Here is a 24,711-nt window from a genome sequence, read left to right as displayed (position 1 = left end):
AAAAGTGTTTATTAACAAAAGCTTCTTGCTCATTTTTCTAAAATTTAATTGTTGTTATTAACATTTCGATCTTAGAATTTACCATGACTTTGAAACTTTGTAAGGTTAAAATTTAGTTGATGCTGACTGCAGACATCTTAGTTCCTTGAGTTTTGCAAGGATATTCTTTTTTAATTTCTTTGTTTGGTACAGTCTCTATTATATTACAGAGACGGAGCCATTCATTGGTCACTCACAGCTATGTTTGCTAGAGGGACTTTCTATGTCTACCTTCTAAACCATAGGGAACTTTATTAAATAAGGGCGACAGTCAATGACTCATGTGAACAGTCTATAGGGAGTTTGTTTTGTAAAACTAAATTGGTCAATAGAAAGCGACTTTTAGGGAGGATAGTCCTGCAAATTTGGAGCATTTGTTGAGATTTGCCGATTTAAAAATGATTTTTAGTGAGTATAGTTTATGAGTTGACAATGATCACATCGGGGCACATTCTCAAGGCGAAGGGATTGCTCAAAGTCAAGTTTCCTTTGCAAGTATTTTTCAGACTCCTTTTCAGTGTTCAACCCACAGGAACCCTTTTGATCGTTTTTCAAGTTTGACTTGTTTCATAGACACGAAACAGTGTCATCTCAACGAGATATTATCTTTCTTCGTTTAAACAATTTCTAACCATCGTTCTTTTCGATGAAAATATCCAGTTATCATTTCATTTTTTCGTCTGTTAAATAATTTATGAGAAACATCTTCTATTTTTTTCAATGTTGTTGTCCATCTCTGCGTCAGTTTCTTTACTTCTTTAGAATTTTTTCAGGTTCAATCTTTTCATAGTCTTCTTATACGTTGCCCATCCAAAGGGGGAAGAAATTTTCTTATCTCTGAAATCTTCTTTTCTTCGTTTTGGTTCTGATGTTGATTATTAATCACTTCATTTGATAAAAAAACGAAGAAAGGGAAAAAAGGGGAATTTCAGAAAAAAAATTTTTCAACATTTTTGAACATCACAACATTTGAGACCGATGAAGACTTGAATACCAAGAAAATTGATCAATCTACTTATGACTGTCAGGAAAATGTCACACAGCAGCGCCTTTAAGAAAGTTTGTAAGTTCTTAATTCATTTCTTTTAACTCTTAATATTGATAAGGATATAGGTTCTCCGCCTTTATGTTTATAGGCCCAATTTACTATCTAGTTTAGGGATTGAGCATTAAAGAAAATTAAATTTTAGTTTATACACCCTGTACACGTTTTTTTTTTTATTAGAACCCAGTTTATAAGAACATTTAGGCTGAAATTCGTCGAAAAATTAAGAACATCGTAAGAACATGCCCAGCCTCAGTTTGGAAAAAAATGACAAGAAACTACAATTTTTCTTCTTTTCAAGCAGTTTTAACCCAACTTAGGCATGGATTTTCTAAAATCGAGAGTCAAATATTGTCCAAATTGACCAATTTTATATGCTCTTTATTTTGCATGATATTGTCGATTTAGAGTAGTCTGAAAAATTAAGAACGCATTTAAGAACATTTAAGGCTGAAAATTGCTAAAAAAATAAGCACATCCAGGCTCAGTCAAATTTTAAGTGTTCTAATAAAAAAAAAAACGTGTATCACAGACCCGCTGGGACCCCACTCGAAAATGCAGCGAAAATTTCGTCCCCGGTAGGAAAATACCTTGGAATTTCAGCCCCACTGGGAAATTGACTTTGATTTCATCCGCACTCGAAATTCAATGTTTAAAAATTGCACTCCAAAACCATCTCCACTGGATTTTTTAACCTTGGAAGAATAGAATTTTTATCCCCATTGGGGTTTTGGGATTTCACTAGGAATTTTTATCCCTATTGAGGAAATAAGTTCGGCCGGGTCTGTGAGACAGGGTGTGCTTTTATGCTATTTTTGCCAATTTTCAAACAGTAAGGCGGTATTCTGCCAGCGTTTGGTTTTCATTTACAACAAGTATAAGTTAAGTATACAATAACATTTCTAGTTATGTATGCAACTTTAATATGACAAGAAAATACGATTAAAAAACAAGAAGTCCATTTTGTAGCCTCATTGTGAGGTGTCAACATTCTCCCATGGAGTTGACTTGCTAAGGTCTCTTTTGGTCAACTTCTCCTGATTTCCTGTGTTTATTTTCCGCTTGTGTTTGTCACGCGTCCGCTTTGCTCTATTCATGTAGTGCTAATCAAAGGAATTTTCATCTACTTAAAAGGTTTATACTGTCAAGTTTTCATAAGAATTGCTTTTTGAAAATTGTGTTTGATAAGGTGTTCTTGCAATTTCGGTTTGCGTGAACTTTACGTGCAATAAATATCAGTTTCAATATCAATTCTCAACTCAACCTTTGATTCAGTGTTTGATGAATGTACTAAAAAAGTTTTAGTCAATGTTAAGTCAATTTACGCTCCAGAATAAATGGCACATAAAAATTCCTATAAAAAGCAAGTTAGAAAAAAATGAAAGTGTGCTATTGTATAAAGTTTTGTCAATTTTCTCTTTAATACTCTTTCTTATGTTATTCTTAATATTTTGAAAGTTGAGCCCTTTGTAGATGACCCCTACTAATGACAATAAACGGACTGTTAGACACACTTTTCTCAACATTGTTGACATGCACTTTATAATTCAAAAGTTCAGAGAAATGATTAAGACGTTTAATAGCAAATGTCAATATTCAACTTTTTTTAAACATGCATGAGACATTTTTACATACACAACATTAGTATGAAAAATTTTTGTAACTACGTTGTTGAAATTGGAGAAAATTTAGGAAAGAAAAAACTGATTTTCGAATGGTGTTGTATGTATACATGTTACGAGTTAGAAATGCGGTCTAATTACTTTTACTCGAGTATTGTTTTTCAATGTCATTTTTCTGTGTCGGACTTCTGATCATAAAAGTGTGATTTTAAAGTTAGGGCTACGCTTGAGAAAGATTTTGGTTGTCGATAAACGTAAATGTTAATAATTTTTTACCTTGTGACTCTCGTTTAAGTCAGCATTTTCCACTGAAAAGAATTGACCAAGTTGACAGCAATACACGTTTTTTTTATAAGAGCAAAATTTTTGAAGCCTTTGGATGTTCTTAACTTTTTGAGTTTTAAGCCTAAAAATCTTTTAAACATGTTCTTAACTTCACCATTTTTTATGTATTTTTGTCCATTTTCCTAAGAAATTGAGTGTTCAAGCTCTACAAAGCCTTAAAATGTTCTTAACTTGTTCTTAACAATTTGGCCATCGAAGCCTTTCTTCTTATTATAGTTTGTTCTTATAAAAAACGTGTAGATTTGACCACAATAATAATGATGGGGATTTTTATTATTAAATCACGTTGATTCCCAAAGGCTTGATGAGGCAGAGATATTTTTCTCAAAACTTTTTAAGAGCTGATTGCCTCATCACTGAACTGGAGAAACAGGAAGGAAATGTAGGAATACTATCTTGAAGGTTTTCTTCCCTGCTTCCCCTTGCATTCGAGTTTTATTCTTTTCTTCTATGTAAAGCATTGTCAATGTTTTTCCCACTGGAGACACTCATAATAGGATAATATATAATGAAATTTTTCTAGCAATAATAGTTTATGTTTCGACTTCCTTTATTGTATTGTCACTCTCTTGATTTCAAGCTGGGTTTGATGCTGGTTAGTTGTTTGTATATAATGCATTGAAATGGCATTTTAAGCATAATGAAAAGTATTTCTTAGTTTGTGATCAGGTATGCTGTGTCTTAGGTAATATCAGGATTCTTTTGTCGTTATCTTTGACATTTGCCAATATTCTTGTTTTAAGAAGAGTGGAAATCTGGATATTTCGGCTATGTTTTTGAAACAGTCGATGTAAATTACGCATCAGATTTTATTGTGTTTCTTATAATGAACATCTTGTGTTGATCAAGACTTTCTTGGCTGAGAGCAACCTTGATTTACTCCTATAGCATTAGCATTTTATTGATTATTTTCATGAAAGAGAGAGAAAACGACAAAACGATTCACACTGGGTTCGTAACAACAGTGGCCTATTCTCGTGTCATCTACATTACACGTTTTTTATAAGAACATTCAACATTTAAGATGTTCTGAATTTTTTGATTTTTACCATTTTGTCAGTTTTTTGTCCTTTTTTTTGTCCATTGGGTGTTTTAGAGTCCACAAAGCCTTATAATGTTCTTAACTTATTCTTAAGATTTTGGCCATCGAAGCCTTATGTTCTTACATATCTTGTTCTTATAAAAGACGTGTATTACTCCTCATCCAAAGAAAGAAAAATCTCGTTTATACAAAACTGCTTGTTCACCATTTTACGAAATAAGATAGTGGATTAATTAAGTCAAAAGAAAAGTCGAGATTTCGAGATAAGATAGATAGAGATAAAACAACCAAAATTCATCAAGAGGCATCTTTATTCTTTAATTGTCTTTACTTCATAAAGAGACAAGTATTAAGTCTCAACTTATTGCTTGATATGGTATCAAACTTTTTGAGCTTTTTGATTGAAGGAGATGTAACTGCCACAACAGTTGTGTCTGTTTCATGTTTAAGATGTTATAGAGTTAAAATATGAATTATGACAAAACAATTTTCATGGTTTATGAAGTGTTGAGTCGATCTATCGATTTTTGTCATCGTTTATAAAGTGTATTGTGTTACATGAAAACGTGTGATTATGATGACACATGTGTGCTCTTTTTGTCTGTTACTTGATTTTCAGTGAACACTTTTCACGTGCTTTTTGTTTTGATGCTCAATGTTACTAGAGTTTCAATACTGTAGCATGGTTTTGTTGTGTACGTGCGTTCTTTCAACTTTTCATTGCTCTTGCTTTGACTTTTAATCCAGACTTCAGTAAACTTGCTTTTTGTTGTTATGATGGATTACTTCATTATCCTCGTAGACTTTTCAAATAACCGCTTTTTAAGATCTGGTCAATTATGGCTGAACACCAGCTCTTCTTTTTTTTCCTGATTTTTACGTTCGATTTTTCAAATGACTTTTATTGTTTACTTCCTTCAATTTTTAGCTTAAAGAGCTTGAAAAAACCAACATTCCCTCAGCCAGTTCTGAAATCTGAGTTGTTCTTAGGTTGTGGCAGAAATTGTGTTCTGATCAAAATTTTCTTATGAAAAACATGAAAAAAACAAAATTCTTATCGTCCCAACAATGTGCATCTAGAAGTGCATCTGGATTTTGGTTTTTTTATTTACCTTTCTGAAGTATTAACCCCTTAAAAGTTTCTTTATCGAACTGAAAGTTTGTCCTGTCCAGAGGTTGTGGCTTTAAACCCTTTGATAAAGAAGTTCATTTTCCCATCCTTTCTCAGTTTGTGAGAGCGAAAATAGAGGTGGGAAGGAACTTTATTTCTTTCTTTTTTCAACCCCCTAAAAACATCTGCTGGTTGATGATAAGATTTCGCAGTGAAAACTTTTGTGTATTGATTGTTTTTAATTTTCTTTTTTTTTCCCGAAAAATATTGACTTCTTCATTTTCTTACTTGCTTCTTGGCCAATACTCCAGAAATATTCTTTAAAATGGTAGTAAAGTCTTTACGGAGTTTCTCCAAAATAAAGGTCATATGGAAGCATAACTTTTGGTTTTGTCTTTTTCGAATATTTTCTTCATTTTCTTCTTATGAATTATTCTCTTCTTCTATTCATTTTGTTTTTCAATAAGATAAGAGAATTCAGAAAATTAAGACGACACGAATCGAGAAAAATAGAAAGAATATTATGAGGGGACATAAATACGGTATAACTGAATAAAGGCTGGATAGATTCCAAAAGCTCAAAAAAAGGACTTTTTGGGCAAATGTTTTATCTATTATCGTTTGGTTGATTGATTTGAAGAAAAAGGAGTTCCTCTTCGGATAGAATGATGGATTCCGAAAAAATCAAACAGAAAGACAACAAACAAGGGGACGCACCGACCACCAAAAAGTCTTTATTGTTTGGTCGACGGCCCTTATACGTCAAGAAAACTAACCTAAAGAAGATCAAAAGTATAAATGAGAAACGAAACAGTGCGTCACCTAAAATTGCAACCAGCACCACATCCAGTCATTCAATGACGGTACCAGTGTCAAGGAGTGAGAGTATTTACCGTGGTGTCAGTAGGGAAAGTACCAAGAGTAACAAAAGTAACAGAAGCAGTAGGGGAAGCGCAGTCTCACCCTTCCCAAAACACACCCTCATGGATGGCAAAGGTAAGGATTTCAAAAAATGACAAAATAAAAGAACGTTCATTTAACAGGGTTCCTATATGGTGGGACATAGAAAACATTGAAAGAGTTTCTTATAGAAATATAGGAATTAAATCTATAGAGGTCTGCGATTCAGACTACCTGGGGACTACCTTCTATGACTATTATACATCTGAAATAGAAGGTCTTTTGAAGTTTAAGAGTGCAAATGCTTGGTTTTGAATTTGAAACTTTACATAAATGAGAGTTTTGCTTCTTCATATGGTATTAATAATTTCAATACGAAAATTTCATCAACAAATAAATTATGAGTTCAAAACAATTATTGTGTTTGGCTCCAGGTATGTTGTCATGGTTTCAAAAAAATGTGCTTAGAATTTCTTAATTTCGTATTTCTCTTTGAAAATAGAAGTTTGGTTAAAATCTAATATCTAACTATTTAAATAGCTAACGGTTTCAAAGCGCAGTTTTCCTTAGGGTTGTATGGTGGCATTCATTAATTGTATACAGTAAAATACAATTGAAGAGTTTATAAAATGATTGGTTCAGGAAATTCGACAGTTTTGACATGGTGTCTGGAATGACATCGAGTTTCTTTTTGTTTGTAATTAGATACTACGCTGAACGTTTGTGTTTTGTTGTGTTCGAAAGTGGATACACAGAGATTTGTTGTAATGTTTTCAGTGTGTTTTTAATCTGTTATGTGTGGTGGGTGCTTGGGATGAAGTAGTGGTATTAAATGTTGTATGTGAATTTGTTGTTTTGAAGATTGATTTCAACAACAATCAAGAGTTAACAAGAGATGTGTAAGAAATTTCATTTCACTACCTTCGTGCTATTTTAAAGTATTTCAAAATGAAACTTATTCAAGTACTAACAGTCAACAATCGGTCAACAGATTTCTAATTCAATCTTTGAGTTACGAAGACTTTCATCTTATACAAATTTTTGAATTATATATAAATTTCTGTAAGACCTAAACTGAGGGAGCTATTGGTTCAATTTAGAGAGAGGATTATTAATTACGAGAATCATGCTCTGTTTTTGAGCATTTTTAAGCATTTTTTCGACGATTTAAATGCTTTTCGTAGGAGAAGTATCATATTAGTCTTCTTTGGTTCCTCTCAAATTAATGATGGTACTTATCTATCAACCATTCATTGGCCAGGCCAATATTGGGCCCACCTAAACACTCAACACATCTCATTAACTATTTTCCCTTGCCATAATTATTATTGAGTTGTCTTGCTGTTTTCTTAATTGCTTCGAAATTATCTCCTAATTAATGGGAAAAAAAGATAGATTCAAAAAAACTGATATGATCATACTAGATTGCAATGTTTAGAACGACGATATCAATCAATCGATTTGTTTTTTATCAGTTTGTGTATACTTTCGAATTTGTTTGATGTTCGAGATGCGTTTTTTGATAATTTGGGTTTATGTCTCGTTTATGAATTAAAAAATTAGGGTAGTCTAGCTTGTCCTGGTCTTTTTGTTATTTTTGCTCGGAGATTTTCGTTAAGAGATGAAATAAAAGAAATATGGAATGATTTAGCTGTGGTAGCTTTTAGCACACTATTTTTTCATAAAAACCAGTTAATTATTTTGAGAGATGACGACCCGCAATTTTTTTAGCCAGCAATCGTTCTCTTTAAGCCAAATTTGAGGTTTTATGAGCTAACCTATTTTTACTAATCCGAACCATGAAATCATTTTTCAGAGACAGGGTTGTTCTTGAATTGTTCTTTTTTAAACGTTTTTGAGCCTCATTATTCTTATAAATTGTTCTAATAAAAAGACGAATATAGATTGGGTTCTAGAGAGTCTTTGTTTTGTAGTACCATCTACACACATTGCATAATGTAAGACATTCTAACCACGTTGTAGGGAGATCAAGCATGTCCGACTCACTTTGACGGACACTGATTTCATCAAATCAATGAGAGAGTTAAGTTAAGTGGGAATAATTTTCGATGACGTCTTTCTTCTTAAAATAAAAGTTAATCTGTTTACCATGATTTCATACAGAGCTGTAGGATTGTCTTATATTGCATCCAAAGTCAAATTACATGAGAATTCAAAAGAAGGTTAGGAGCTGCTAAATTAAAATTTCTGAATGACGGTATTATTGAGATGTTGAAACAGAGGTTATGAGATTTTTCTTTCCATGTATGATTTCGTAAAAAGGAATAAAAAAGATGTTTTGAGTGATCCTCAGTACGCCTGAGACGGTTCACAGTTCACCATGAAAGCAGGTAAGATGGCGCATCTTTTCATGGTTTGATTGTCTGACGTAATGATGCCAACCCCATTACGATGATAGATAATTTAAAATATTTCTGATTGATTCTAAACACTAAAGCATTTTTGATGTTAAAAGTTTTCACTTTCAAGATCCACTCTAAATTTTCTTTACAATTAAAAAAGAAACCTTAAAACCTGTTTCTTTTTTTCTTGGATATAGTTTCCAAAGCAATGGAGGGTATCCAAAAGTTAGTGACGTCCTTATCGTCAAATTATAATAGCGTTTTGTTAATCAGATTTCATTAAGTAATTAATAGGAATTAGTACTTTGTCGAATTTATGAGGTATTAAAAAAATGGGGCCATTTAGTTGCATGAAGAGGGTATGATTGTCGCACCGATGAATTGTCAACTTTTATCTAAAGGAGATTTAATCCGATCAAGTTAATCCGATCATTTTTTCGATTGATCAGAATTTTGAATGTTTGATTAAAATCTGACATTCCCTTTTTAAAGTATTTTTAGCCTTTTTTTCAAACTTCTAATATTTCCCATGTGAGTTTTTCCAGGTTTTACAATGATTCTGTACTTCTAGAAGGATCAAGTGTCTTTAAAGTGATTGACAAACTCTTGATTTTTCGATTGTTTATCATTTCCTCATAATTCAAAATTTAGATTGTTTGTGCAAAACATAACTTAATCCAGCGTCGAACTTTCATTTCCTACTAAAATGTCATAAATTCATATTACGAAATAAATTTATTTGATGACGTCATTGTTTGAATGTAATCCAAGAAGCTTTTTTTTGTCAGTCTGAAACTTTCGTTAAGGCTATCAGATTTTCGATATGTTTGTTCATATGATGTAAATATCATAGAATTAGAAATTTTTGTGTCAGATCAAAAACGGAATTTTAGGGATTTGCTTCATTAAATGGTGTATTTGAGATTTTAACCTTTCAAAACCTGACGTAACAACTTCACTCAGAACGGTTTTATTAACAAAACCTCCATTTTTAGATCCCCTATTTACAAAATATTTCTCTGAAATTTTTGATAATTTTGATGACAATATTGACCTTTTGAAATTCTCCTTATTTTCACATGGCGAAGAATTTCCTTTATGTTTTTGTGAAACATGGAAAGATATGAATTTAAATTTCATTTTTAAACACTATAAATTTGGCTCATTTCTCTGACACATTGGTTTACACTTCGTATTAACCAATTAGATTTCTTTTGATTTGTTGTAATGCATTGCAAATTAAACCGAGGTGATCATTTTACCGTTTTGAAGCCCTTTTTATACTACTTGGATTTCTCTTTCCAGCTGATTCCCATTTCCCATACAACAAATCCTGTACCTTAGTGCGTAGTATAGTATGGCTAAAGGATACCTAAAGGCTGATCAAGTGAACTTTGATGCAACTGGGCCTCAATGAGGTAGAAACATGAACTTTATTATTTCTATTTCTTTTTTAGACCCTGGTCGTGTCCAGGTTTTTGTCCGTTTACGACCGCTCAACGAATCGGAAGATCTCAATAAACACCCGCTTGCCGTGACCATCGCGGATGACGAAAACAAACAGGTAAATCTTGTAGATTATTTCTTTGGCAACAATTAGTCTTGATGTCTTGACACTATTCGACTCTGTTTTCTACTAGAAGGAAGAAGTTTCTGGTTACGCATCAATGTCATATGTTGTTTTTACTGCAAATGCTGTCTTCCTAAAACTGTGAAATTTAAGTCATCCGTACCATCTCAGATAATTTCTTATCACATTGTCTGCTCTGCTAAGTTAACTCTGGAAAATAAGTTAGATCTGATCAACCACACCTCAATTTTTCTGTGAAAGTTTAACACTTAATACTCTTTAATTACAGATCAATCTATTCGACGGTAAGAAAGACCAACTTTTTCAATTCGATGGCGTCCTTCCTGACCATGCTAACAATAAAGAAGTGTACAAAAACGTGGCTGAACCTCTGGTCTATTCTGCACTCAGTGGCTTTAATGGAATTCTCATGTGTTATGGTCAAACCGGAACAGGTACGAAAAAAATTAACTTCTCTCTAGAAGCCTTATCCCTTCAACTAAAATATTATGCCTGTCAGTGTTTTGTATTGGACTCTACTGTATTGGAACCTTCCCTAAAACACGAAGTACCCTTTTTTACTGGAAGGTGTTCTGTATTCTAAAAGATACTTCCTTTCGATGGCGCAACTGTACTCGTTATTTCATGTGTTTTTTATATTCTTTAGTCTGTTTTCTTTTGTGAATGAGCAAGGAAAATTAATTTTTAAAGGATATTTGCTTGCATATTTTTCAATCGACGAAAGAAAGTCTTTCTCCCCTTTCGGTGCCACACGAGTGCAAATTTTGTATGTTCTACCTTCTCAGTATAGAGGCACACCTCCTTTCTTTATCATAAGAAATATTGTATCATTGATTTACACCTCATAGACCACGTGCAATTTCATGTTCAGTGAACTGTCCAATAAGATCTCTCCATTCTTTTGCAGGTAAAACGTATTCATTGATGTCAAATGATGGGATGTCAGTACGTGTTATGTACCAGTGCTTCAAAGTCATCAATTGTGATCAACGACATCGATATATGGTATGTTTCTCTCTATCCTCTATGCTTAAATACCAAACGAATAGATTCTTCTTTTCACTGTACAGAGTGTTCACAAGTTTTTCCTAGTTAGTAATATTTTGTTTCTTTATACCCTGCTCACAGGTGACATGCTCGTACATGCAAATTTATCAAGAGAAGATTTACGATCTCTTGAACGAGACAAGGACTGTCGAACTATCGCTTCGTGAACACCCCAAAAAAGGTGAGTAAGCTTTAGTATAGACGGTCCATCTTTGACACTGTCTATTTTTATTGTCGTGAACATTAATAGTGAATTTAAGTGGGCAGAAAGTTGGCCGTCTAAACTCAAGGAATGGTCCGTTTTTGACGTCAATGCATTGTCTTATTTCAAACTTTTCCAAGCAAAGATTTCAACTGCCTACTCTAACAACTAAAATAGGCAGGGCAGAAAGTTGTCTGTCTAAACTAGTGCTAAGACAAACATGAGCTTTCAGTGTTGATTTCTTCGTTCGAAATAGGTTCGCTTTTCTGTCTTAGAACCACCGTGTTTTTAGAAAGTGGAAAGTAAATAAGACCAGACAAATAGTTTTATGGTCAAGAACTGACATGACAAAACAAAACTGGACCCCAAAAAATGAGTTTAAACTCATCTTTCCAGCTTATTATTCAGGGAGCGGTTCGATCCATTGTACCTTTTAAATAATTCAGAAATATGAAATTTCGGAGGGAATTTTCTAGAAAAGTGATTTGTAAATTAAAAGAATGATGTCACGAACTATTCAAATATTAAAAAAATTACATCGAGTTCTTCAGGGTTTTTACTGATTTTCTACCATATCCGAGACCCCAAAATTACATAAATAAGTATTATGTCTCGAAGGTGTTCTCTTGGTGTTATTTTTACTTACTTTCAACTCTGTTTTGATTTTTAAGGAGTTTACATTGAGAATTTGACAGAATATGTCGTGCACTCGCCCGAAGAAGTTTTAAATCTTCTCAAAGTTGGACGGAAACGTTTAGTGTTCGCTGAAACCAAAATGAATCGTGTCTCTAGCAGGTAAGGGACATTTTTTTCTTCAGCAATTTGGGATGGTTGATTCTTTTGCTTAAAATCATCTTCTTCTTCAGGCTAAGTGATGTTTTCTGTTTTTGCTTTGAAACAGAAACTTCAATAATCTAGCATAATCTTTTTTAAACTGGGCATCTTTCTGAAATGGAAATACCTTTCACACTAAACCTAATACATGGGAACCTGCTTTTCATCTACATGTTTCTTTGGTAACCACCAAATTCTAAACATAAGACTTGAACTAACTTCCTTGAACTATCTTTTCATCTTCATTCTCAGATCTCACGCCATCATCCAGCTGAAGATTTTGAAAGAACGTGTTGGCAATGACAACCCAGCAAGTCGAATGGCATCTCCATCTTCGTACGGAATGAAAACTCCCGATTTCTATTTCTCAGATGACGAAGAAAGTGGTCATGATAGTTTCGCTGGAAGCATGGTTAGTCCGCCCAGATATATACCCTGCCTCCAAATTTTCCATAACTCTCTAGGGTATACTTTATATACCTTAGTAGAAAATTCTGACGAAAAATCGCTTGGTTGCAAATTCTTTTACCAATGAATCTTTTTTACTGGCGATATTTTTCACGGACGAATTCTCTACCGATAAAACACTTTAAAGATGCAAATTTTCAGGGATAGCACTTTCACGAATTCTAGTTTTAGAAGAAATTTTACTACTAAAGTTTTCGTGAATTTTTAAAATGTACATTTCTCGTGTTATGTTTTTCGTGTTACATTTCTCAGTTAATCAAGAGGCCTGTTTTTGAGAAATGATAGCTCCCGTCTTGATGAAAAGCCTATGACGTCAGAAAGACTTATGTGCTACTTTCCATTTGCTTCTTACAGGGGTTGAATCCCAAAAAAGGGAACTTCACTAACTAAATTGAAGAAAACGATGAGGAATAGAAAGTATTCCTGTGTAAATTAACTTTAAATTTTGTATTCTTTACATTCTAGAACGATACATTCGAAACACTGAGAGGCGATGATGACGTAAGGATAGTTCCTTCAAAATATTTCCAATGATTATTTGATTCTCAGAATCTCTTTTTGATATTCCCAATGAATTTGATTTCTAAACTGAATTGATGTCGCATTAGAGATATTTATTCACATTCAGTCCTGAAACACTTGATCATTTCAGAAATTTTCATTTAGAAGTTTTAATATTTCAGTAATTTAGTATTTTAGAAGCTTTAATATTTCGACCATCTGATTTTACAGGAAAATGAAGATGTGCTTGGCAACTTAACTGACCTCGAAGATGGAGTCACTTCAGTCCGTGGAAAAATCTATATGTAAGTCAAAACCATTGATTCTAATATTCATGGTCTGTATATTTTGAAACCAATAGAAGGATTTGGAACTAGTGAGATCTCTTATGAGAGATTTTCGTGATGAAATTATGTCTTAACATCCGATCTCGCGCTATGAGTAAGTTGCACCACTTTTTTCATTTTTACTGATGAACATATGCGTTATTTGTCATTTCTATCGAACCCCACTTGGAAATTGCCTCTCAATTTTATTCTCATTGAAATTAATTTTGAGCTGGAAACAATAGAAATCGGGGTTTCAATAGAAATTTTATATCCCCACTGAGGGAAGAAGTTCAACCGGGCTGTGAGACATTGGTGTATTTTATGTATACCGATCACCATTCTATCGTATTTTATTTTCTTCTTTTTGTAGATGCGATTTAGCAGGTAGCGAACGTATAAAGAAAACCAAGGCTAGTGGTGAACGTCTATCAGAGGCTATGCATATCAACTCCTCTTTGTTGGAACTCGGAAATGTCATCCAAGCTTTAGCTGAAGGAAATACACACGTCCCGTTCAGAAATTCTACTTTAACCCGACTTCTACAAGAGGGATTATCGGGGAATTGTAAAACCCGTCTTGTGGTGAGCTTTCAGCTGACTCTTCTCTTTGAATATTCTAGATGAAAAAAATCTCATGATTTAGTCCCTTACCCTTTTGAAGGACAATGATTAAGGTTCTGCGCACTGATCTTTATAAACCCTGGACCAAGCACAGTAGATCTATTACTTTCAAAAAAAGTCTGACCAAAGAGTTTGCTTGAGAAACTGCCGTCAGGGTTTATAAAGCTCACCGGTGCTGCGTCGTTTGTTATGTTTATTGCTGCGTAGTACATCTTCTAAAAACACCTCTTATACGTTTTAGTCTTCTATTCAGCTTCTTTTCTTTAAAGTTATTAAATACATAATTTTCCTCAATCAGGTATGTGTTGCACCAACTGTGAAAGATTCCCATGAGACAAAATGCAGTTTATTGTTTGGATCACGTGCTATGAAAGTTCAAGTTACCGCGCATGTCAACTATGAAGTCGATTACAAAAAGTTGGCTGAAGCGCTTGCTGCTAAACTTGAAACCCTCGGTACAAACTTGTTATTTATTTCGAGCCTATTGAATTATTCATGTTTTAGGAAAGTGGTTATGTTTCTATGTACCTTTTTTTAGCATGTTATTACTTTCTATATTAGCACATTCTGATAAATAACGAGATTGCTCACGGGAATTTCTAACCCGGGCGAGCAAACCTGCACCTGTCAATAATTTTTTAGACCTGTCAATCATTTTTTAGCACCATATTCAGTCAGTTTTGCTTTTCTTTTCACTTGTGGTCCTGAAAAAAGTGTTTGTAAAATAACGAAAAAGGACGAAAGTCGATTTTATGCATTTTTTTGTTGAAAGTTTTGGAAAACTGGACTTTCAAGAGAAGGGAAAGTCATGACTCTTGACTCTCCACCCGCTAACCAACCTGATCCATTTTGAAATACTGTACTTGAGTCAAACTGCACTGAGGTGACACCACTTAGAAAATTTTTGTTTCTTAAAAATATAACGGGAATTTTTAAAAATATCAGAGAGCTCATAAAACCAGAAAAAGTTTGGTCAATGCTGACAAAATAACACAATTTTCAACGCACCGTATAGGATTCGAACTCTCAAAAATGACACTCTCACTTTTACCAGTAGTTCACCGCCTTATCCACTCGGCCAATAGATAAAGATGATATTATGGAGGTAACAATACCTTATCGGGGAAAACTTCGTCGGAGAAAATTTTCGTCGGGGAAAATTTTCGTCGGGGAAAAATATTCGTCACTTGGCCAAAATTTCGTCACTTTTTCCCGACGAAGTTTTCCCCGATAAGGTAATTGATAATACCATATTTTTATTTGCCATGACCTGTGTAATTTTATTTACCCTGTCAAGGTATTAATTTCTTAAACAAATGATTTTAGATTATTTCAAACATGCGGGAGCCGAACATTCGTCGAGATTTTTAGGACTCTTTAGTTGAAGACTGACTCTTCTTGACTTATTCCAATTCTGTAATGGGACTTCAGCAAACGGGCTGTAAACCCTGCTAGTGCCTATGAAATTAGAATTTCTATCTGGGGGGTTAGGACACTCTCCAATATCCTTAAAGTCTCAAAAGACTAAAAAGAGAAGCTTTTTCTTGCATACAGTACCCATACAGCAGACAGAATTCACAGAGCGTACACGCGCGGGCGTTTAAACACGATCGCGCGGAATGCGGTTCAAAAAATTCCCGTGAGCAATCTTGTTATTTATCAAAAAGTATATTAGCCCTTTCCGAGAAATCTTTTTTTTTTACTTTCATTATTTCACTCTTTATCTTTCTGGTTAAGATTGTGGTATTTTCTCCTTTTTCTAACAAAAGAAAGGCATGAATAAGTAATGATAAGTTATACTTTTGACATCAATTGTTTTCCTTTCTGATACAAAAAGAGTTTCCTACGCAAAAAGGGTTCCTACGCACTCACATTTAAAACGAAACGGATCTAACATTAATAAGAGCCTTGAAACCTGAAATCTTCAGCTCCAATAATCTTGTATATTATTGCTGAGATATCTCAGAGATAATGTATAGTTGTTGTAAGTTTAGTCTTTTTAAAAGTAGTTCGTCGTATATCTACAGTGGCGAATCTGAGAGGGGGCTCAAAATTTATGCAGGAGAGTTTCAATTTCCTTATAAGGAGGACGGCTAAAAGAAACACTCTCTACCATCAATTTTGAACCCCCCTCCTCCCTTTTAGATTTTCTATTGATCTACAATTAAGTACGCAGAATAAAGACTGAAAAATATTTTCATTTAATTTTTAGAACAAGAATGGGACATTCAAAAACAAGAATTCATTTCGCAATTGCAAGGAGAGATCGGTCATCGTAGAGCTATTTCGCCAAATGTAAGAATGATAACTTTTCGAATTGTACAGTCAAATGGTCACTCTACCGCTAAGTTTTGTTGAAAGTTTTCATCGAACGTTCTAAATCTGGATATACAACGCCACAATCGAACGTCTATGTTTTGATTCAAGAAGATATTTATATCATAATTTCGAAGTTAGAAAAGTACATTACTTCAAGTTTCATGCCTTACGGCAATCATCAGACGTACAAATAAAAACATTTTCTTGAAATGCAATCAGAGAAATCTATAATAACTGACCACTGCTGTACCCGCCCTCGCCCTCGCCCTAAAAATTAGTATTTGAAATATTATTTCAGGAAAACACACCGAGTGTGAAAACCGATATCACACAAGTACGCTCACTGCTTGTATTAGAATTGATGACACTGCAACTTTTTTACAACTTTCAAAACCACACCCAATCTCACGGTACCGACGATATGATGTCAACGAAAGCTGTCTTGTTCAGTGCAAACAATCAAGATATGATGCTTAGAAGCATGGAAGGTTTGTTGGAGGTAAGTACTCTTCCTTTTATATATTAAAAGGGATATTGGAACTTATTGGGTATATATTTGCTTAGAAAAACAATTGTATTTTCAAACAGACTGGCGTTTATAATCCGTCTAAACAGTGATATGGTTGTTGTATGGTAATACCATGATTTTTACGGAATAATATCAGTTTGTATGATTATACTACTAATGTGTTCCTTCCATTACTTTTACTTATTTTCTACTGTGTCTGAATTAGTCGTCTATAGCATGCTAGACTATTATCAAACGGAAGGCGTCAGTCTCAGTCATACGCAATAACAGATTCAATAGAGTTGTATATTTTATAGTAAATCACCAATCTCTTTTCAGCTGTTGCGAGACTACGTACGCGATCGAGCACCAGCTCGGTCTTCTAACAAACGAAACTATTCAAACCAATCAAGTAGCGGTCACTCATCTGTTGTGACCAGCCCTGATTACTTGGATCAAGGTACACCTAATGACGTCATGCCAAACACATTGGAACCGGTTGCGTCATTTCTCGAGCATGCGCAAATCAATAAAGCAAATTCACAAGAGACTGGGACAGAGAAATCGTTCGCACAAGACACGAAGACTGTGAGTGAGCGTTTGAAACGTGTCGTAAATACGATGATCCAACTTCGAGAAACGGTCAACGATAAAGCATTACGTCACTTGAAGGATACTTTCGAAGCCTCTTTACAAGGTGAGGGAAACAATGTCTTGATTTACATAAAAATCATGTGCTCAACTAATGTAGACTTTACAGGTGCAGGCTTGTTGAGGGGCGTAGATTTATTTTATTATGGCATAATCATGAGTTTGAAGTGAATACAGTCGCTCTCGTGTCGTCTTCTGACCAGCCACTAAAACCGTTGGAAAACCAACGGATCCGGCGAGACCATTCCATTCGTGGACATTTGTTCTATCATTGAGATATGGGTTATGGCATAATGTATATTTTTTTCTTTCAACAGATTCCGGTAAAAGCATTGCTTCATTGAACACTTTGGATGACGTTGTATCAGTTCTGGACCAACAGAAAGGTAGTTGTTTTTCTAGTGACCATCGACAGAACGCATGGTTGTTCAAAAATTGTCCTTTTCTGGATGGAGTGTTGTCATTTCCAGAATAAGTTGATTTCGTATATTGAACCTTATCAATATGACACACATGGGCCCCGGCGAGCCTTTTTGAGTGAGGGGGCCAACAACAAACGATATCTATTTGGGGAGAATAATAGTTTTTGTGGTTTGATTTGGTCTCAAACCAGCTTAAAATAGTAACTCTTAAAAACGTATGACATGGTCTACCAAAAAGTGGGGGGGGGGGCATGGACCCCCCCGGGGCCCATGACACATGGTACTCTAGTATTAAATCCATTACGTGCTTTATAACTACGGGTGTTCATGATACGGCATACTTCAGTTAGCTGACCCGAATTACTGATCTGTATATTCGTCCAGGGGCTGCATCCTTCTTTTTTAACCATTTCCAAGGCTGAAATGTTGTGACTAGATACAATTAAAAAGCCGGATTTTTCTGTAAAATCTGACGCTTTTGGTGACAACGCAACCTATCCCTAATACTATTTTTTCTTTCAACTACAGATCTTCTCTCAACGTTCGATTCGTACGACGATGTCCAATCATTGGAAAGTACTTTATATTATCTCCTGATGGATAAATCCTTACTAAGTAGTATGATTTTACTTCGTGCACAAGTTGGTGATTTGATGGAAGGCTGGACCTCCCTCCCCGCTGGCACAGGAAGTGATGTCAAGAGACTTTTAGAAGAACTAACAAGTGAAAGAACAGCGCGCGATAAATTACAAGATGAGTTATATTCTCTTCAAGAGGAATCCATTATGTCTGAAGAGAAGTTAAAAGATGTCGAATTAGAACTTAAAGCTATACGCGAGCTAAAAGAGAGCTTGGAAAATAAGCTACATTCGTTTGAGAGTAAAAATGAGACAATGGGTGAACAACTATCTGCTATGGAACGAGAGAAGGATCTTTTGGAAAATCGTATCACAGAAATTGACAAGAAAAAAGAGGGTCTTGAAGCTTGTCTAAAAGACAGTGAAAACAATAACGCGCGTAAAGAGCGTGCAATGGTGGACTTAAAAAATGAGAAAGTTGCTTTGGATAGCTTAGTAGCCACACTCAAAGAGGAGATCAATATGCTAGAGAAGGAGCGTACGCGTGATGTGGAGGATAAGAGACACATCGAGGAGGAGCTGGAGGACCTGAGAGATCGAAATATTATTTTGGAAACAGAATGGTCGTGCTGTAAAGAAGAAAATAGTTTGCTGGAGAATGAACTCAATGGTAAGTTGGTGTTCAGGGCTACGTTTTGGGGTGATGGTTGTATCTTTAACTTTTTTTTTTAAATAAAAATACCCTTTCAAGGGTTTCACCGCACATATCATCAGTGGACAGGATGAAATGAGATTTTCTTTGTAAACAAACATAACCGCTCCTCTGTAATGATTAGGATCTTTATATCTTGCCAAATTTCTTTTATAAGAAAATACTTACTGGGAGTTTTCCCAATCGTCGCTGTGAAATAAGTAGCAAACTTTAGAATTTGTAAAAAAAAAGGCTTCTGAGAGGCCAAGTGTAATTTAGATTAAATCTTCGAATATCATGTATGGCACTTTGCCGGGGAGAGTGGTTTAAACATGTTTTATATTAGTATACAACTTAGTCTTGATTCGCACATTATCGCGAAAAGTAAACACTTGTTTTATAAACTAAAACCAACATATTATACACTTTTTCTATAAATCCCTTCCTACATGTCAAAAACTGAAAGAACATACTCTGATAGATGACTGATAAGCATTGAGTTTATCGAAGGTTGGCGATGTTTATCTTAAACTTATTCTCCTTTCTTTCAGCTCTGGAAGAAGATAAAGCCTACCTTGAGGATGAGATCGGAAAGTATCGTGAAGACGTCAAAATGCTGGAAGAAGCTCTATCCACACTTGAAGCACAGGCTGCGGATTATAAGAAAGATATTGTGGCCTTGAAAAACAAGGAGGATCGACTTATAGTCAGTATTCGAAATGAAAAAGACAAATTCAATAAAGAGTTGAATTCACTACGTCAGGAAATGAGTACGTTACGTGTTGAACGACGTCGTACGCAACGGGAGATTTCCGTATCACGGGCCGATAAGAGCAATACCGAACGAGCGTACAACGCGCTGAAATCACAAAAAGACTCTTTGCAGGATGATGTTGTGTCTTATAAACAGGAGGAAAAGAGGCTACAACGTGAAATATCCAGTCTGAAAAATGACAAAGCAAAACTAGAAAGGGATGTCAATAACTTGAAAAGTGAAAATATCAAATTGAAAAATGAACTACAACATGTCGATAAAATGAAATGTGATTTGAAAATGTTGCAGAAAAACGAAGATCGAATCGCGTCGATGTTTAGTATCGAAAAAGATCGATTGGTCGAAAATCTTGTGCATTTTAAAGAGAAATACAACCGAATGGAACTCGATTTCAATAAAATATGTACTGAAAAAGATAAACTTGTGAAACAGTTAAAACGCTTTGAAAACAAACATGATGAATCGGAAAACTCAGCACGTCGCTCTCAAAGTCAACCTACAAAAGCCTCCACACCTGATAACAGGACTAAAAATCTAAAATCGGCCGCTTCTATGCATGGCATGCTTGCGCGGAGAAGTGTACACTCAGGTGAGGTATCTGAAGTGGAAGGCAAAGTGTTAGACTTACAAAGACGATTAGCTTTCTTTATGGCAGAAAAGGAAGATATTCAAAAAGAACTGATAACGACCAGAGAAAGAAATACAAAGCTCACGGATGAGTTAAAATTTCTAGAGGATGATACGTCTAAAATTCAGACACTTCTTTCCACGCTAGCGGACGAAAAATCTAGCCTAGAAACCAAGCTCAATAAAGCTTCGGAATCGAGAGCTATTCTTGAAAAAGAGAGAGATGAATTAAAAGGAGTCGTTACTATGGCTCATAAATTCACCACTGAACTACAACATCAACTGGATAGCGTCACCGAACAGAATCGTGTTTTAGAAGTAGATCACGCCACCTTAAAAGAAAGCGTGAATGTTCTTCAAAACGAGGCTGTGATACTGACGAACGAGAATAAACATATAAGAATGGAGTTTGAGAAAGTGGATGGTGATTTGAATTCTACGAGGTCTATGGTAGAAGAAATGAATACCAAGATCACAGACCTTAAAAAGAAAGTAAAGAACGCCAATGATAACGAATTCTTGTTGCATGATAAGGTACAGATTGCATTCCTTTTTTTACTCTCTTCCACGATGATAGAATGAAACAAATGTTGTTTGCGCTCTACTTTTTCCAATTTTCTGAAAAACTCGCAATTTGCTTTACATGCATTACTTGGAATCTCATGTTGTTGCAATTTGTGTATAGTAAGACTATAAGAACAATTTTCCTCATTCATTATTTTCTGGAATGATAAATTTTTTTTATCATTCAACATTTTAGCTATCAAATTTGGAGACAGAGAACGTTTCGCTTTCACAACAAGTGGATGTGTGCCATCAAGAAGAAGATCTACTGACTAAGCAACTTGTCTTCTTACACGAGAAATTCAATACACTGGAAAAAGCTCTTCACAATATTGCCGAAAACGAAAGTGATGCAGAGGTAATATGGTGTATTTTGGTTCTGAAACATTTAAGACACTTGAAACTTTCTAAGGCCATTAGTTCAAAATTTCGTTCTCTTAAAATGAGAAATAACTGATTTTTTTCTCAATTATCGCTAAATATTCGCGTTACATGAATATTTCATGTGCAAAAGAATGGTCATTAGGTCTGATAACCTGATATTGTTCATTATTGAACTAGGATGTCAATTCACCTACTGATTGTATATGACGACAGTTTCTAATTCTATATTGCTACAAGGATGAATGGGTGACTGCATGGGACTAGTTTAGGATGCGGGATAAATTTTAAAACGGTGGTTAGCCCGGGGCGGAGTAAGCAGTGGCGGACGTTTGTTCCAAACTCTACCGCCCCTTTTTCTGAGTCCCTGACTATGCGCATTTATATTTTCCCGTGTTTTCTCTAACGGAAGATAGCATCGTCTACCAGTTCTGCTGCCTGATATCAGATCAGCGATTTAACCGCATATCCACATTTATTCTTCTGTCTGTTTATTAAGTTTTAGGTTAACGTAAAGGTTGCGCTACTCTTCATTTTTCTCAAATTTTAATTTCATCAATTTTCAGGCATTAGAGAAAGTGAAAGAACTGAAGATGGCAAATTCGTCATTGCGCAGCACGATCAACGAGTTGAAGAGAGAATTGGAAGCGGTTGTCTTAGATGCTGAATGTTTGAAAGATGAAAGAGAAGAGATTGAAAAATTACTTCAAGTTGACAGCAAAGAAAACTTGTCTCAAACAGGTTCGTTGATTATGTATTTCTAAGAGAAGAGTTTTTGATGATGAAAGTCTTTGGTTTGTAGGTTTTTCGAGAGTGACTGTATTATAGCTGTTTAGAAGGACTCACACTCACACAAAGAAATTCTGTTATGATGACCAATTCATTTCGATGAGTGAGAATATCCTTATAACTCAAGATTTTACCTCCCCCCTTGCTTATGGTCAACTATACTTTTCCAGGCTCGTTGTTCGACAATATTTGTCGGTTGAAGACACAAGTTTTGAAAGTGAAACAAGAGAAGATACATATCGAAGAGAAAATGAAACTGATTGAAGTTCAACTCATCTCGCTTGGTCATAAGAACGAAACACTGGAAAAAGACAGTGTGGTGAGTCCCATTGACTAAACATGTTGTCCTAATTAGAAAAGCTGTCTCTGTATTCAGATTCCATTCGCAAAATTATATAACTTTTCCCGTAAAATACAAAATTAAAAATACCAAATGATTAGAAGACTTGTTGATTTTAGTTAGAAAGGATACAAACCCCTAGTCTACACGATAGACAACTCCAGTCTTAGAAGAGTAGGAATTTTACGCTCGAAACGTAGGAATCTAACCTAATAAATCCCTTCACTAAATTAAAATAAAATTAACATATTCCCAAAAAGCTGTTAATTCTGTTAAAATCTGGTAGTTTGTAAAAAAACCCTCGGTCTTTGTTTTCTTTCAAGGAGAAGAGTTCAAGACTTGAACAAGAAAAAGCCAACTATCGACAACACATCGATAAACTACAACAACAAATTGAAGAACTCGTTCGCGAGCGAATACAACTCGAAGCTGAAGTTGAATTTCTAAAGAAACAGAATTCAGAGCTACATCGTGATATTGTCATTATTTTGGATGAGAATAGTAAACTGGAATCTGAGCTACAAGACTTGGAAGCAGAGTTTGGTAAGCAGGAACAAGACCTAGAATCAGCAACTGAAGAGACCAAACTTCTTCTCAGGTAAGGATTTCACATTTTACTCACGATGCTTTCAAGAGATTTGAGGAAACTATATTATTTTCAGGATATTAATCGTGATGCTCTTTAGAGGGCGTGCGCCCTTTTTAGGCCTACCCCGGTGGAGGTCCTATAAATTAACCTCTGTCCGTCCGTCCTTCCATTCGTTACCCACTTTTTGGACAAAGATCTGTAACTATAAACCCTCGAATGTGACGGAGCCCGATTTTCAAAAAAAAAAATTTGGGGGGCTAATTTGGGCCAAAAAACGGCTAAAAACGGCTAAAAAACGGGTTTTTTGAACTTTGTGAAAAATTGAATCATTAATTTTTTCTGATTTTTTGCATGAAAGTAGGTAAAAAAACGAATTTTTCAGCTCAAAAACGCATCTTTATCTATAAGAATCACTATTAATAAGCATACATCAATGTTCTTAGTCAAATTACTCAATTATTTCATGAGATAGATGTTTTTTTGCCCATGAGGGCTTACTTTTGAAGAATATGTGTGTTTAGACATGAAATTTTGGCTGCTTGGCGTGTTTTTATAGAAAAACTGACCAAATTCGATATTTTTTTATAAGCACGAAGTCTTGAATGTGAAAGAATATTTCAAGAGCATAAAATTTTGGTTTCTAAACGTTTTTTTATAAGAAACCAACGACAAATTTGAGTAGATCGTCACTATTTGTGTCCTGAATGATTGTTTAATGGTCACACTCACGTAGATATCAATTATATATGTGTTAAATGCATAACCAGGTAGGTCCATAAAACTATCACTTGTTATAATTTGAAATATCTATTTCAAGCATGTATCTGAGTTCAAGTAAAGAATACATATTTTACGACAATGCCAAATTTGGTTAACACCAAGAACAAGAGATTTAGGGGTTGATTCGTTCATCACTTTATTTTAGTTGATGAACGAATCAACCCCTAAATCGCTTGTTCTTGGTGTTAACCAAATTTTAAACTTTTCACCTACAGACAATTATGTTCAGCAGAAACACAGAATTTGAATCTGAACATGCAACAAAGCACCAACCAAGACGATTTGGAGCGAGCTCAACAACAAGTGCAAGAATTACAACGTGAAAAAGAGAGATTGAGTGAAGAACATCTCTCTAAAGATCAGCAAACAAAAACACTGAAGGATCGTTTGTTGATGGCTGAACTTGAAATCTCACAATTGAAATCTGAACATTGTATGGTCGAGAGTCAGCGGAGGTATTTTTTATTGTCTAATATTTGTCATACATGTCATACACATATTAGCCTATTTCATAATATTCGTGTTTTTAGTGCATCTTTTGTTAAGAGTTCTTGAATTTTAAAAGTCAGTTGGATGATGACCAAAAACTTTTTTTTCAGCATCTTTCAGTGAAATCTGGACATTTTTGTGCATTTTCT

General features: G+C 34.7%; 1 protein-coding gene across 10 annotated transcripts in view; it reads left to right on the top strand.

Annotated features, from left to right (window-relative positions):
* The window catches only part of LOC136823369 (uncharacterized), a 40,282-nt gene that overhangs the window by 10,366 nt on the left and 5,205 nt on the right, over positions 1-24,711 (top strand). For 5 of the 10 annotated variants that reach the window (XM_067079553.1, XM_067079604.1, XM_067079544.1 and 2 more), the window contains 21 exons: positions 9,925-10,031; positions 10,327-10,492; positions 10,966-11,063; positions 11,187-11,286; positions 11,979-12,102; positions 12,394-12,553; positions 13,075-13,110; positions 13,342-13,415; positions 13,810-14,020; positions 14,358-14,514; positions 16,272-16,354; positions 16,677-16,877; positions 17,226-17,583; positions 17,855-17,923; positions 18,488-19,207; positions 19,780-21,164; positions 21,391-21,552; positions 22,142-22,316; positions 22,535-22,683; positions 23,028-23,302; positions 24,289-24,528. In XM_067079553.1, coding sequence (XP_066935654.1) covers positions 9,925-10,031; positions 10,327-10,492; positions 10,966-11,063; positions 11,187-11,286; positions 11,979-12,102; positions 12,394-12,553; positions 13,075-13,110; positions 13,342-13,415; positions 13,810-14,020; positions 14,358-14,514; positions 16,272-16,354; positions 16,677-16,877; positions 17,226-17,583; positions 17,855-17,923; positions 18,488-19,207; positions 19,780-21,164; positions 21,391-21,552; positions 22,142-22,316; positions 22,535-22,683; positions 23,028-23,302; positions 24,289-24,528 — 5,050 coding nt within the window. Of the gene's footprint in view, positions 1-983; positions 1,103-5,666; positions 6,201-6,898; positions 7,004-8,372; positions 8,456-9,679; positions 9,717-9,924; positions 10,032-10,326; positions 10,493-10,965; positions 11,064-11,186; positions 11,287-11,978; positions 12,103-12,393; positions 12,554-13,074; positions 13,111-13,341; positions 13,416-13,809; positions 14,021-14,357; positions 14,515-16,271; positions 16,355-16,676; positions 16,878-17,225; positions 17,584-17,854; positions 17,924-18,487; positions 19,208-19,779; positions 21,165-21,390; positions 21,553-22,141; positions 22,317-22,534; positions 22,684-23,027; positions 23,303-24,288; positions 24,529-24,711 lie in introns of those variants that run through there. The other 5 variants (XM_067079569.1, XM_067079560.1, XM_067079598.1 and 2 more) reach the window with 5 other exon arrangements.

Source organism: Clytia hemisphaerica, unplaced genomic scaffold, assembly GCF_902728285.1.
Source record: "Clytia hemisphaerica strain Z4C2 unplaced genomic scaffold, Clytia hemisphaerica genome assembly, whole genome shotgun sequence".
Lineage (NCBI taxonomy): Eukaryota > Metazoa > Cnidaria > Hydrozoa > Leptothecata > Clytiidae > Clytia > Clytia hemisphaerica.
The sequence above is the reverse complement of the archived record's forward strand: the minus strand, read 5'-3'. Positions and strand labels throughout refer to the sequence as shown.